Source organism: Orycteropus afer, unplaced genomic scaffold (genome assembly GCF_000298275.1).
Source record: "Orycteropus afer afer isolate SDZICR_OR568_19922 unplaced genomic scaffold, OryAfe1.0 scaffold00517, whole genome shotgun sequence".
Taxonomy (NCBI): Eukaryota; Metazoa; Chordata; class Mammalia; order Tubulidentata; family Orycteropodidae; genus Orycteropus; species Orycteropus afer.
In genome coordinates, this window is record NW_006922104.1 from 714,742 (window position 1) to 730,500 (window position 15,759).

The window sequence follows — 15,759 nt, forward strand, 5'->3', positions numbered from 1 at the left end:
CTGTGACAGAGCTTGTGGAATTTTGTGACTCAGCCACACACCAGTGCCTGGACTGTTCTAGAGGCCTCTTTGCAAGGTTGCATGAACAGAAAAAAACTAAACTTGCTGTACAGGAGAATCCACACAGCTTCTGAAAGTTATTTGTGTGAAAAAAGGGGATTTTGTTTGTTTTTTTAAAAAAACTAGCTATGTTATAGTCTTAGTAAAAGCAGTCCATTTTAAGAAGCCAACTGAAATAGGTAAAGATTTGTATCAAAGCATACAAAACATATTTTATGAATTAAAAATTAAGGAGGAGACATTGATAGGAGACTAAGCACTGCAGAAAACTAGGTAGTAAACTAGAGAATTACCTTTGGAAACACCCCCAAAGAGAGCAAAATAAGGAACAATTAAAACAATGACACAATGAAATAGATGAGAGTGGAAACAGAAGTCTAGAGGGAACTGAGCAGATGGAATGAAAGTAACAGTTAAAGACAATTTTTAAAAGTCCTTTCTTAAGCTCAAAGAAAATTATATCTGAATATTGAGAGAATTCACTCTTATCTCATCAAAATGTATTAAAAGAGATCATTAGTTATTATACCTTGGTAAAAATTTAAAGGAATATTTGTAAGGAAAGAATCATACAACCATCAAAGCAAACCATATACACAACAAAGCTTAAAAACAATACCAAGGACAGCAGATCCAGTGACCTGAAAAACAAAAAAAGATTTGGCTTCAACTAATGGTAGGAGCTCTGGTAGCATAGTGCCTAAGGCACTTGACTGCTAACCAGAAGGCTGGCCATTCAAATCCACCAGCCACTCCTCGGAAGGAAGGTTGGGCAATCTACTTCCGTAGTGATACTGCCTCAGCAACCCAAGGAGGGGTTGCTATGAGTTGGGTCCAACTCCACGGCACACAGCAACAACAATGGAAGGAGACAATGAATTAAAATTTACAGTGTTTTCAGGGTGAACGAACTGGGGGCAAATTGAGTTTTTGTACGTGGGAACAATGGAAATGTTTTTAAATCTTCAAACAGAAAATATAATTTCTTTAACAAATTACTCAAAGTAATAAATTAATAAATTACCTCTAGAACATGAAGATAAAATAAAAATTAAGAACCCAAAGAACATCTTAAGTTAAAAAATTGAAACAGTATTGAACATTAAAACCAATTTCATATATATATTTCATATATATATATATACACACACACACACACATACATGTGTATAAATAATATGATAAATTTGAATTCAAAGGTAAAATATTATTTCAAGGAGATGAATTATATCCTTAAAAAATTAAAAAGGAAGCAACATAGTTTATACCACAGGTAAAATAATGAAAACGCAGAAAGAAAGCTAAGGGCTGAATTTTTCATAGTCCATGTTGAAAGCAAAATTACATTTCATCTTTGTCTTTGGTAATTAGATAAATATAGGTCTGAAATAGTTCAGAGAAATTTCTAGTTAGCCAAGAATTGAATTCCAAATAGAATGACAGAACATAAGGGCAAACCAAATATAGTCTTTATAGCAAAAGACAAGTAACAATAGAAGGTAACAGCAGCAATATCTGGTTAACATGTCTATATAATGAAGTGAAAGGAACAATAAACCAAAAACCAAACTCACTGCTGTTGAGTCAGATCCAACTCATAGTGACCCCTCCTTGGGTTTCTGAGGCAGTATCACTATGGAAGTAGATTTCCCAACCTTCCTTCCGAGGAGTGGCTGGTGAGTTTGAACAGCAGGCCTTCTGGTTAGCAGTCAAGTGCTTTAGGCACTACGCCACCAGAGTTCCTGAAAGGAACAATAACCCATTGCCGGTGAGTGGGATGTGACTCATAGCAAACCCTCCTTGGGTTTCCGAGGCATTATCACTATGGAAATAGATTGCCCAACCTTCCTTCTGAGGAGTGGCTGATGGGTTTGAACTGCCAGCCTTCTGGTTAGCAGTCACATGCGTTAGGCACTACACCACCAGGAGGAACAATAGGGACCAAGAAATTGAAAGCACAGATGACAGCCTGGACAATTGATAGATCATTATTCCTGAGAGTATTAGTTTCACATGGCTGCCATAACAAATTACTGCAAACCATGTGGCTTAAAACAAGAAATTTATTCTCTCACAGTTCTGGAGGCCAGAAGTCCAAAATCAAGATGTCAGCAGGGCCACACTCCCTGCAAAGGCTCGAGGGGATAATTCTTCCTTGCCTCTTCTAGCTTCTGGTTTGTGGCAGCATAACCCCAATCTCTGCCTTCATCTTCACAGAGCCTTCTTCCCTGTGTATCTCTGTGTCTCAAATCTCTTTCTCTTTTCCCTTATAAAGACATCAGTCATTGGATTTAAGACCCAGCGACAATCCAGCGTGATGTCATATTGAGATCTTTAACCTAATTACATCTACAAAGACCCTCTTTCCAAATCAGGTCACATTCACAGGTACAGGGGTTAGGGCTTGGACATATCTTTTGGGGAAACAACCCACTACACTGAGGAAGCAGTTAAGGATGGGACCAAGGCCTGCCTATGCCTTCTCATTCCCCACAATGGATGTCCCAGACCTCACTCTTAGCCCCTAACCTCACCATTTTCCTCCCCCTCATAGCAGAAAATCTCATTCCCAGATTAACAGAACAACTAGATGTCCTAAGATACAAACTTGTCACAGAACCCCTGCATCTACAGCTCTGTACAGCTCTGCCTTTCTCATCTCTGTAGAAAAGGTGTCCCTCTTCCTGTCCAGAGCTAGCTTCCACAATGGCCCTGCCTCCCAGACACTCGGCAAGATACAAGGCCCATCCCAGGCCAACACATTTAACCCTTGTTGATGCCTCTTAGATCTATTCTTCCTCCCCATTCCCTCTGCCCCAGCAGCCCTCACTGGGTTGCCCATCTCCACATTGTTTCCTAAGTGTTCTTTCTGACATCTAACCCTTCAAGAGATTTCATTCACCTTCAGGAGAAAACCTAAATGCCTCAGCATGGCCCACACAAATACCCACCTTCCAGTTCTCTAACATCTCTTGCTCTCCTTCTATTGTGTTCTAGTCATCCTAAGAACTCTAATCCTTTGGGTTTAAATCATGGCTATGCCCCTTACCAGCAAATTACTTAAGCGCTCTGTACCTTAGTTCTTCATTTGTAAAATGTGGATAACCAGAGTTCCTACTTTAGAGAGCTGTGTAAGGATTAAATGAGTTCATACATGTGAAGCATTTAGATCATTTCTGTTATGTACTGAGCTCTTGTGTCTTCCTTGCATCTTTGAGGATACAGTTCTCACTCCCATTCTTCCAAACCTCCTCCTCAGCCCTCCATCACCTGCTGCTCCCTGACACACACACACACACACACACGCACATGCTTCTCTGATTGCCAAATTGCCTTTCACCTTCAAGGTTTTGCTCCACTATCACTCCTCTGTGAAACCTTCCCCCTACAAGTATACATACACATTCCAGATTGGATGAGGGGTACCTTCTCTGAGCTTCTGGGCATATCTTCATTGTAGCTATTTTTCTACTGTCTTGAGTCATCGATCCCACTGATCTGAGATTAAGCCAGGCTGTGAGTGCTGGAGGTTGAATCTAGTCTATTCCTCTTTCTCCATCAGTTAACATGTCCTGACATGGTGTTAGTACTAAGTCATTGTTTGTTGAATAGATAAGAGACACATGAAGACAGAACACAATGGAAGAAATGAAATTTCTTAACAAGGAAAAGGAAGAGTTATTCAAGTTTACTAACAGTCAAATACTTTTGATTATAATGAAACATCATTTTCACTGTCAAATTAGGAAACACTTTTTAAATGATAGTATCAACTGCTGTGGACTTGATTAAAAAAAAAAAAAAACACTGCCATTGAGTTAATTCTGACTTATAGCAACCCCCATTGGGTTTTCAAGGTTGTAAATCTTTATGAAAGTAGACTGCCTTATCTTTTTTCCAGAATGGCTAGTGGGTTTAAACCACCAACTTTGTTAGCAGTCAGACGCCTTAACCACTACACCACCAGAGCTCCTTGTCGACTTGCTAGTGGGAGAATAAAATCAACTTAGCACCATTTTTCAGGATCGTTTAAAATGTTCCTTTCTTTTGCCCCAGTAATTGTACTTCTGGAACATTATCCTAAGGGAATAATTTCAATACAGACAAATATTTACACATTGCTTCTTTTTTCTGTTACTCTTATGCATTATCCAAATTCTCTACAATTGGAAGTGTATTCTTTTTATAATAGAATGAAGTTAATAAATTTTATTTTAAAAGCGTGTATGCAGAAAGAATTGAGAATATGATTATACTCTTCCTAATTGATTGATATGAGTGAGTTCTTGGATCATTAAGTTGAGTATAAGCATGGGGTAGGTGTGGAAAGCAGGGGTGGGAAGTATGGATCATTATCTTGTATTCAGCTAGTGGTGTGATCAGTAAATAACTGTGGGTTTATTTGGGAGCCACTCGTTATAAGACCCCCCAATTGTCTTGTTCCAGGACTCAGCATAGCCTTGCAAGCTCCTAAAACATCTGGCAACCAGTGAGAAACATCAAAGACAAAAAGCCAAATAAGTAAGATTTGCTTAGAGACCAAGGGTCCCTGAGCACAGTGTGGGTTTTAATGAAAAGGAAGATTGGAGAAAATGACTAACTTTGCTTGTAAATGAAAGGGATATTTACCCCTTCTGCCTTTATTGTAATTTAAGCACAGTCATCAAGACTTCCATTTACTGTTACGGACAAAATGTTGACGTGATTAAAAAGATACATGGTTGCTTTAGCTTAAGTGCTTATTGTACCAAATTGTAGAAGAAATATACATGATCATTTACAGGCTTTCCAAAATTATACCTCTATAAAGAATAGAAGATGCCCTGGCGGTATGGTGGTTAAAGCACTCAGCTGCCAACCAGAAGGTTGGCAGTTCAAACCCACTATCCGCTCCCTGGAAGAAAGATGAAGCAGTCTGCCTCTGTAAAGATTTACAAGCTTGGAAATCCTATGGGGCAGTTCTACTCCATCCTATAGGCTTGCTATGAGTCAGAATTGACTCAACAGCAGTGGATTTTTCTTATAAAGAATAGATTCTTACTAATGCATAGCAATTGCTCTTAACTGCATGAGGTTATCTCATTTTGTTTGGCTACACTAAAAGAGCCCCCAATTTGAGTGTGCCAAGAAATACTGAATTTCAAACTACATTACCATGTGCGTTCCACTACTTGTCAAAACAGGAAAAGCCATAGCATTTGATATGAAATGAAGATTACAATATAATAGAGAGAAAACTAGAAGTGGCTTACATTTATTTGGTATAAGAAAACAGGGTCGATGATTTTCAATACAGATGTACTCCTCTACGAGAAACTATATTAAAAAATCAATTTACAAAGCAGATGAATTTGACAGTAATTATACTGTCAAAAGATTATTTAGTTTCAAAAGAATTTATTCAGGGTTCATTGTACTTGCTAGTCATTAAGAACTTGACAGAAATTAGAGGAATTTAAAGCTAAGCTGTTAGGTAGCACTTCCAATTAAAAATGATAAAGTATCTTTATGTGTACTAGAGAGTGAAAAGGGGAATATAATTTGATTTCTAAAAATTAAGTCGATGTGAAGCTTTTCAAATATATCCATTGTATAAGGAAAGGCACATCTGGAGTTTATTACTTTATCACTTCAGACTTACTACTGAACGTGACTAAAACAAGCATCCTAGTTTCCTTTTGCATTCTGCAGATAAATTCTAAGATTTCAGATGCATCAGAAACATATCTCATTGCTCCAAGATAAGCTAGCTTAAGAGAAGAAACTCTTCTAGTTTAATACAACTTGAAATGGCTTCCATTGTGGGATGAGCATAAAAAAAATTACTGTGGTTTACTAAACATTCATACTTCCAGGTATTATGCTAAATGCTTTTAGCACCTTGTTACATACCCTCAGTTTTCATTTATTCTGCAAACTATTTATTGAACGTCTACTCTGTCAGGAGCTGTTTAAGGTGCTAGAAATTCAGCAGTGAACAAAGCAGACAAATAACCCTGCCCTTTGTGGAACTTACATTCTATTGGGTGATTAAAGATAATATACATAATATGTAAGTAAATTATATACTGTTACCAATACTAGTACCAGTTCTAGTTGCTGTCGAGTTGACCCTATGTATGTCATGAAGACCCTATATATGTCAGAGTAGACCTGTGCTCCACAGTTTTTGGTGATTGCAGTGGTACGTTAGAATGTGATTAATGCCAGTGAGCAAACTGCAAGTAGAGAAAGGATTAAGGAATGCCAGAGTTGTATGAGGAGAGGTTACATTTTAAAATAGGATGGTCAGGGAAGGCCTTACTGAGATGATGACATCTGAGCAGATCAGAAAATGGCCTACAGGAAGAAAATGGCCAGATTATATGACTGTCTTGGGGAAGAGCATTCCAGGCAGGGGGAATGGCAAGTACAAAGGCCCTGAAGTTGGAATATACCTGTTTGAGGCAGAGCAAGAAGGCCTGCACAGACAGAAGGAGGCAGAGGAAAGTCATGGGGATGAGGTCAGAGAGATAGTGGAGGAGGAGCCAGGTCATGTTGAGCCTCAAAGGCCATCATGAGGACTTGGGGTTCTACTCTGAGAAATTTTCAAAAATTTATTTTATTTTAGTTGTTGTTAAGAATATACACAACAGAACAAATACCAATTCAACAATTTCTACACATACAATTCAGTGACATTGATTACATTCTTCAAATTGTGAAACCATTCTCACCCTCCTTTTCTGAAGTATTCCTCCCCCATTAACATAAACTCATTGCCCTGTAAGTTTCTGCTAAAGAGGCAAGGAGGCGGCATCTTCTGACCTCCTCTAACTGCACAAGAGGAAGACAGAATCACCATCAGCAGCCCAAGGCCTGTTCTTATGAAGGCAGACATGCTGCCACCCTCCAACCCTCTTAATAACCTTGTCACCAATCATTCCTCTTGTGGCACCCACCGCCTCTCTGTTGGGTTCAATAATTCTCTGCAGTTTCCACACAGAACTCAAAATTGTACGGTTTATTAGAGAAGCAACAGGTTACAATTCAAGTTCAGGAATGCTCAGTTCCTCTCAGTTCAGTCTCTCTCAGTAGCATGTCTCTCTCTCAACAGTACGTCCCTCGCATGTCTCTCTTTCCACAGTATGTCCCTTGTATATGTCTCCCTCTCAGTAGCATGTCTCTCCCTCAACAGTACATCTCTCTCATGTCTCTCTCTCAGTAGCATGTCTCTCTCTCAGCAACACATCTCTCTCAGCCAGTAGTCAGACTCCTTCTGCCTCTAGGAGGGCTCATTTTGAGCCTGGCAGAATGGCAAAACCAACCAATCCCAACATCAGAGTTCTACACACCTGAGAGAGAGTGAACTTCCCAGAAGATTACTTCATGCTGCCTCAGGTGGATGACTTTAACAAGCAGCTACTCAGTTGCTCATGGCAAAGTGGGAGTTACAAAGACTATGGCTACAAAAGCCATACCATGTAATTTTCTACACTATAGTTTCCTATCTAATCTTCCAAATTGCTGTTGTCAGTTTGATCCCAGATACCAAAAAACCAAACCAAACTCGCTGCCGTCGAGTTGGATCTGACTCATAGCAACCCCTCCTTTGGTTTCCAAGGCAGTATCACTACGGAAATAGACTGCCCAACCTTCCTTCCGAGGAGTGGCTGATGGGTTTGAACTGCCAGCCTTCTGGTTAGGAGTCAGATGCCTTAGACACTAGTTTTAAAAAGAGCATGATGCTCAAGGTGGACATTCTTTACTGGTTAAGCTAAACTATTGTTTAGTTTTAAGAAGACTTCAGGGAACATTTTTGGTTTAAGATTAAGGGTTTAAAGATTATCTCAAGGCAGTAGTTTCAGGGGGCCATCCAGCCTCCATGGCTCCAGAATATCTGAATTCTATGAGTATTTGAAATTCTGTTCTGCATTTTTGTCCTTTTAATCAGCTTTCTGCAATAGAATCTTTCAGCAAAATGTTCAGTAATGGTAGCCGGGCACCATGTATGTCTTCTAGTTGTATAACAAAGGAACCAGTTCTTCATGGAGGCAATTAGCCACACATTTCATTTCCTCTTCCCATTCCTGACTCACTCAAAGGGTTGTGTTTCTTTGTTTCATTTTGTTTTTATTGTGGTAAAATATAAATAACATAAAATTCCCTATTTTAAAGTGTACACTTCAGTGGCATTTAGTACATTTGCAATGCTGTGCAACCATCACCACTAATGAGTTTTAGTATTTTCCTCACTCCAGAAGAAAATCTGTACCCACTAAGCAGTAACTTCCTATTTTCCCTCCCCCAAACCCCTGACAACCTCTCATCTGCTTTCTGTCTCTTTGGATTTGCCTACTCTGGATATTTAATATAAATGTAATCATACAGTATGTGGCCTTTTGTGTTCTGGCTTCTTTCACTCAGCATAATTTTCTCAAGGTTTGTCTGTGTTGTAGCATGTCTCAATATTTCATTCCATTTCGTGGCTGAATAATACTCCATTGTATGGATATACCACATTTTGTTGATCTATTCGTCAGTTAATGAACATATGAGTTATTTTCAACTTTTGGCTATTGTGAATAATGCCACTATGGAACATCACTGTAGAGGTTTTTATGAGAACAGATGTTTCCAAATCTCTTGGGTATATACCTGGGAGCAGAGTTGCTGGGTCATATAATAATAACCCTCTGTTTAACATAATTGACCTCAGAAGGTTTTAAGCAGAGGAGTGACATGCTCTGACTCACATTTTAATAGGATCATAGATAAGGAACTACAGAACAGAGAAGTTAAGTATGCAGTGGGCCCACTAAGATGCATATTTCCATCTCTTCTTCCTCTGAAGCCTGTGCCACCAACTGTCTCTACCAACCTCTACTGTCTGGTAATGTACTCATCAAACAATGCCATGCCAGTACCAAAATGACAGTAGAGTAGGGTTGTGGGAGGTCCCTTTTCTGCTCTTTGTGGGCAGCATATCACAAGTATAAGAGAAAGCCTGAGGCGGTGTAGGATGTGAGCAGGTGTGCCTGGCTTCTGATTTAGAGGAAATGGCAGTAGAATTTCCAGAAAGCTGTCACATGTTATGTGTATGTGTGCAACAAATTGACATAGTGTTTCTTTTAAACACATTTTGTTTGATGAATATCTAATTGAAGGAAATGGTAAAGAGCACTATCTAATTGTCACCAGAATTGCTGCTTGGTTTAATTTAGGCTCAACCAGATTTTCTCTTAAGCCTTGGGGCCTAAGGCTTAGGCTCTTGAGCCCTTGTTTATGCTGAAACTATTTTTTTTAACATTTGTTTGAAAGATATGGCTTAGACTTTAATGGTTCAATATGTAAGAAAATACCCTGAGATTGAGAGCTTTAAAATGAAGTTTTGATTTGTTTTACTTAACGGGGTGACTTCAGTAGAATTATATCTTGTAAAGCTGTTGGGCATTTCATGTTACAGAATTCTACACAGTTAATATCCTAGAGCAGTTTATCTTTTTTTTCCCTTGAATCTTACGACTAGTTACAAAAACGGAGAGAAAAATCATGGTGGTATCCCTTATAAGATGAACTAAATCATACTCTGATGATTTGTATAAAATATTACTGCCAGGGGCTCAGTGAAATGCTGGGTAAAGACAAAGATAACAATTTACCCTTTGAGACTGCAGGATAAGTAATTGTAATCACAGAGCACCAGAACAATACAACTACAGCCACTTTTTAAAATACATTTTCATTTCCCTTAAATGATTGGGCAGGAAATCCCAATATCAAATTTTGGTATCAGATCTTATTTCAGGTTCTCCCTGAAGTTTTAGGTGGGAAAGAGCTATGCATGATGGAAGTAAGGACTGGTTTCTGAAGCTGCTGCTGAGTAAAAATGGAGTGTGAGGTAAACAGTTTGATGGTTCCTCTGTAAGTTAAACGTAGAATTAACATATGACTCAGCAATTCCTCTCCTAAATATGTACCCAAAATAATTGAAAACAGGTGTTCAAACAAAAGCTTGTGTGTGAATGTTTATAGTAGCATTATTCACAATAGCTGGAAGGTAGAAACAACCCAGGTGTCCCTCGGTGGATCAATGGATAAACAAAATGTAGTATAGCCATACAGTGGAATATTACTCAGTCATAAAAAGGAATGAAGTATTGATATAGTATATGACTGAACCTTGAAAACATTTTGCTGAGAAAAAGAAGCTAGACAGACATTAAAGGCCATATATTATGTGATTCCATTTCCATGAAATGTCCAGAGTAGACAAATCCATAGAGACAGAGAGAATATTAATGATTGATGAAGGCTGGTGGAAGGGGAAAAAAGGAGTGATTGCTTAATGGATGCAGGGTTCCCTTTAGGGTGAGGAAAATGTTCTGGAATAGATAGTGGTAATGGTTGCACAACATTGCGAATGTATTAAATGCCACTAATGGTAAATTTTATGCTGTGTATATTTTACCACTGTTTTTAAAAATGGACTGGGCTATTTTTGAAAGTATTCCTAATTCTTTGTGAAGCCCATGAAAGTTTGACAGGAAAGAGTGAGTTCCAAAGAAGGGACACATGGCAAACGCAGGGCAAAGTGGGAGCAGCCATTCTGAGGTCTGCAAGATGAGACTGGGATTTCCTTGTGGGGATCTGTGGTGGAGGGAACTGCCTAGTGTGGGTGCAGCAGCAATAGGGAGATCTGCTCCAAGGGCCCCTGGTGCCTTGTGTGACTGATAGCAATTTTAAGTATGTGGTACAGATCGTTTGAAACATAAAGACATGTAAAGTCAGGGAGTATTGAGCTGTTTAAAACCCAAGCGGACAGAAACCCAACAGATATAAATTTTAACTGCAGTGAAGCCAAGGTAATTTTAGTTTATCCAATGAAAAGGAAAATAAACTTTTATGACCTGGAGATGTTGTACTAAGTTTAGTGACAGGTGTGTGGAAAGTTTCTAGTCCCTGCTACAATGTTTTGTTTTTCTTTGTCCTTGGGAGTGTGCCACTTGCTCCTCTTCCCACTATTTTTTTCACCCTCAAAAGGAAGAAGCTTTCATGTTCGTTTTTTCCATGATGAAGAAATTAATAGGCGATTATTATAAAGTTCCAGGAAAATTGGAAATCCATAAAAAATTAAAAAAATCCCAGCAGTCAAGGATAATGCTATTGATGTTTTGACATGTGCCTTTCCTATCCTTTTTTTTCTGTGAATATCTAAACATCTGTATCTTCAATTTAACTTGGATCATACTACATTTGTCATTGTAGTGTGTGCATCTCTCGTACCAGTAAATTTCAATCAACATCATATATTCAGTGGTTGCATAGTGGTCCATTTTTATAGATGTGTCATGACTGATCATTTCATGACCAGTGTTTCAGATGTAGCCAGGGGCTTCCCTAAGATTGTTCCTCCTTGGTCACTTAGCCATCTGTCAGAGATGGTTGGTGACTCAGGGTTTCAGAAATTATTTTGTCTTTTCTACTTATGCTGGTCAATGATAGCTCTTGAAGCAGAGGTTATTTTTGTTAATTGCTGTCAAGTCAGTTCCAGCTTATGTGCAGATCATCAGGCCTTTCATCCCAGGCATCTCTGGGTGGGTTTAAACTACCAACTTTTCAGCTGGTACTTGAGCACTTAACCATTTGTGCCACCCAAGGACTCCTCAAAGCAGAGGTAATAGACAGTAAAGGGTAATAGAGGTACTTTTTAAAACATCAACTCAAATTCCACTCCTTAGGACAAATATTGTGTGATCCCACCTATACAAAATATCTAGAATAGGCAAATGCATAGAGACCAAAGTACATTTGAGGTAATAAGGGGCTGAAGAGAGAAGGGTATCGGGAGCTATCATTTAATAGTACAGAATTTCTATTTAAACCAAAACCAAACTCACTGCCGTCAAGTTGGACCCGACTCATAGCTACCCCTTTCCAAGGAAGTATCACTACGGAAGTAGATGGCCCAACCTTCCTTCCAAGGAGTGGCTGGTGGATTTGAACAGCCAGCCTTCTGGTTAGCGGTCAAATGCCTTAAGCACTACGCCACCAGAGCTCCTGAATTTCTTTTTAAGGTGAGTGGTGATGGTTGCACAACATGATGTATGTTCATGTCACTGAATTGTGCACTTAAAAATGGTTAAAATGGCAAGTTTTGTGTTATATTTTACCATAATAGAATTTACAAAAAACAAAAAACAAACAAACCCAGAAACCCCACTGTCTTGCAAGGCCTATCTCGGGCCTACTTTGACTTGACTGAGCCCCACTCCCTTCAGTTATTAGTCTTCTGTATCCCAGAAGAAGAGAGACTGAGTAGCAGGCAGGAGCCTGAGCTTTGGAGCCAGGCTGTGTAGTTTTGTATTCCCTTTTTGCCAACTAGTAGCAGTCTGACATTGGGCATATCGCTTAATGTTTCTGTGCCTCCATGTCTTCATCTATGGAATGAGGATAACAAGTAGGATCTACCTCCTTGGGCAGATGAGATGATCCATGCCGAACATGCCAAGCAACACAGGATCCAGCCCATAGCTAGCACACAACAAATGGTGGAGGTTATTATGTCTGACTCAGTTCATTCAAGTGGCCATACCAGTTTGTGACTTTGACAACTGGTCTGCAAGCTTGGGCAGTCCAAACAGATTCTAGACTTGGGGAGATGAGTTGCCAGAGCACCTTTTACAGTGTTTTTAAATAAGCAAGCCCCCAGTCAGTATTATTGATTGTCTGACCTAAACTGACTTGCTGCAATTCTAGGGTCCTCTTGATTGAATTTGGCCTTCATTTCCCAGTAAGAAACAAAATGAAATCAGAAAACCTGGGCAGTTAATGTAGGTGAAGTGCAGTTCCTCCAGATAGGTCAGTACGTCACTGTGGTCTATACTGTACACTAAGGAAATTCTTGACTAGGAGAACCTGAAATTCTTATTTTATTTTATATTTAATGTGATTTGCGTGAAAGTTTACAGAGCAAATTCATTTTCCATACAGCAGTTCACATACACTTTGTCTTATGACAGTGACCGTGACTTCCCACGATGCAACAGCTGTCTTCCCACTTCCTCCCCATAGTTACCTCTCCTGAAGGGCAGCTAGGGGCAGTTAGTCTCAGGGGTTCCACCAGGCTCAATCAGACCAGCAAACCTGGTCTTTTTTTTTTTTTTTTTTTTTATGATTTTGAGTTGTGTTCCACATTGAGAACCTGGAATTCTTAAATTATAGTGGTAATGACACACGATATATACAATAACTAAAAGCCCTTATTATAAAAGACAAGCCTATAGCAGAAGAATAAATACACTCATATATTCCCTTCTTTATCCAGGATCCTTTGGAATGGAATTATTTCTGATAAGTAAATTACCTAGAGAGCTGAAGCTTATTCATTTAACCACCATAAGTTTGCATATTAACTATTTTGATGTAATATTTCTATTACAAACTGCATAGTTTATGGCATTAATACAGAGAATATATTGAAAGCAATTCAGCCAATTTGTTAGGCTTTAAGTCCTCATTATTAATTTATTGTTGTTTTTGTCATCATTTGTTTGTTTTTTGCTTTTCCAAATAATCTCAGTACCATGGTCCATTTTAAGGGCCATTTGGCCCCCAGGACTCAGATAGCTGTACCCTTATATAAATAAGTCTTTGAACTTTTAACTGTTGTTTTGTTCTCTCATTTTGTTATTGCCAGAGAGTGCGAGTTGTTATTTTTTCTCTAGAGATATACATGATTGATTTCTCCATCCCTAAATGCCTTTTTAAATTACTAATTTGTAAATTTCTTACCCTGGGAAACCAGAAACTCATATCTGCTCCTATTTTGTGTAAAGTTAAGATTCACAGACACTAAATGAAGTCATGTCCTTTGTGACAGGTTTTTTGACCATCCAAGGACTTTCACAATTTACTTTCTAGTTGCAATTGGTTATCTGGAGTGGTGGATGTTTGATACTGGGCAAAATTGCAGTGCTTATGGTTTTCCGTTTTAGCATTGGGGACTTCCTGCTGCTCCAAAATTAAGTAGAGAAATTAAAGAAAATTAATCGCCTCTGCTCCAAGCAGTAGGTAAAAACTGTGTAAAATAGGATTTGGATCTTTTGGATAAAAGGAAAGGTAAAACATTCTTCATGAGTATTTTTCCATTTTTTGACACAGAGACATAATTATGAGTATAACTGTCGGGAAGCTCACAGACCATGAGGTTATAACCATTGCACGTCACTATCGTGCACTTGAAGACATGGAGCCACATGTGAATGTGTTAATTACAATGGCCCACGGACAGCTCAAGAAAAATGCTTTTGAGAATTTTGAAAGACTAATTGCTGTCTGCGAGTATGAAGATCGAGAAAAGTAAGCTTTTTAAAATTGTAATCATTTTTGTTTCTGTGAACCCAAGTAATAAAGGAATTTGTATTTTATTAAAAAAAAAGGGCAAAAAGAAAATTGGCATTTCTCATCATCCTCTGCTATTTAGTAAAGCCATTTTATTTTTTTATTTAGATAGATGAAGATGGGTGTGCAGATTTCTTAGAAGGAGTATAATTAAGGAAGAATACATCTATTAATTTTAGAGACAACAAAAATTAAGGGGGGATGAGAGGTTGGGAAAGAGCAACCTTTTCATGAATAGACATGAAGTATCTGTTCATGTCTTCTGCCTATTTTTTAATTGGATTGTGTCTTTTTTGTGTTGAGGTGTTGGAGTTTTCTATAAATTTTAAAGGTAAGTCCCTTGTCAGATATGTTGTTGCCATATATTTTTTTCCCAATCTATAGGTTCTCTTTTTGCTCTTTTGGAGAAGTCTTTTGAAACACATAAATATTTAATTTTTAGAAGGTCCCATTCATCTTGTTTATCTTCTGCAGTTTATGAGTTTTGGGTTATGCTTGACAGTCTGTTTATGCCATAAAATTAGGGCACTTAAATTTGCGCCTATTTTTTTTACTTGAGGAACTTTATAGTTTTAGGTTTCAAATTTAAGTCTTTGATCCATCTGGAGTTAGTTTTTGTGTATGGTGTGAGGTACGGATCTTGTTTCATTTTTCTGCAAATGGATATCCAGTTTTGCCAGCACCATTTGTTAAAGAGACCATCTCTTCCCCATTTAATGGATTTCAGCCCTTTGTCAAACATCAGCTGGCCATAGGTCGATGTATCTATTTCTGGGTTCTCAGTTCTGTTCCACTGGTCTGTATATCTGTCATTGTATCAGTGCCAGCCTGTTTTGACTACTGTGGCTGTATAGTAGATTCTGAGATCTGGGAGTATGAGATTTCCTACTTTGCTCTTCTTCTTCAATAGTGCTTTGCTTATTCAAGGTCTCTCTCCTTTCCATATAAAATTAGTCATTGGTTTTTCTATATCCTTAAAGAATGCTTATGGGATCTGGATTGGGATTGCAATGAATGTATAGATTGCTTTGGGTAGAATTGACATTTTCCCAATGTTCAATCTTCCTATCCACGAGCATGGTATGTTCTTCCAGTTATGTAGATCTATGGTTTCTTGGAGTAGTGATTTGTAGTTTTCTTTGGACAGGTTTTTGTGTCCCTAGTGAGATTTACTACCAAGTATTTTTTTTTTTTTGGTAGCTATTGTAAATGGTATTGATTTCCTTATTTCCTTGTCAGCAATCTCTTTGCTGGTGTAGAGGAATTCCACTGATTTTTGTATGTTGATCTTGTATCCCACCACTATGCTAAATCTCT

General features: G+C 38.4%; 1 protein-coding gene across 1 annotated transcript in view; it reads left to right on the forward strand.

Annotated features, from left to right (window-relative positions):
• Positions 1-15,759, forward strand: part of EFHC2 (EF-hand domain containing 2) — a 233,751-nt gene that overhangs the window by 168,389 nt on the left and 49,603 nt on the right. Inside the window, exon 12 of the mRNA XM_007955608.1 lies at positions 14,203-14,400. Coding sequence (XP_007953799.1) covers positions 14,203-14,400 — 198 coding nt within the window. The remainder of the gene's footprint in view (positions 1-14,202; positions 14,401-15,759) is intronic.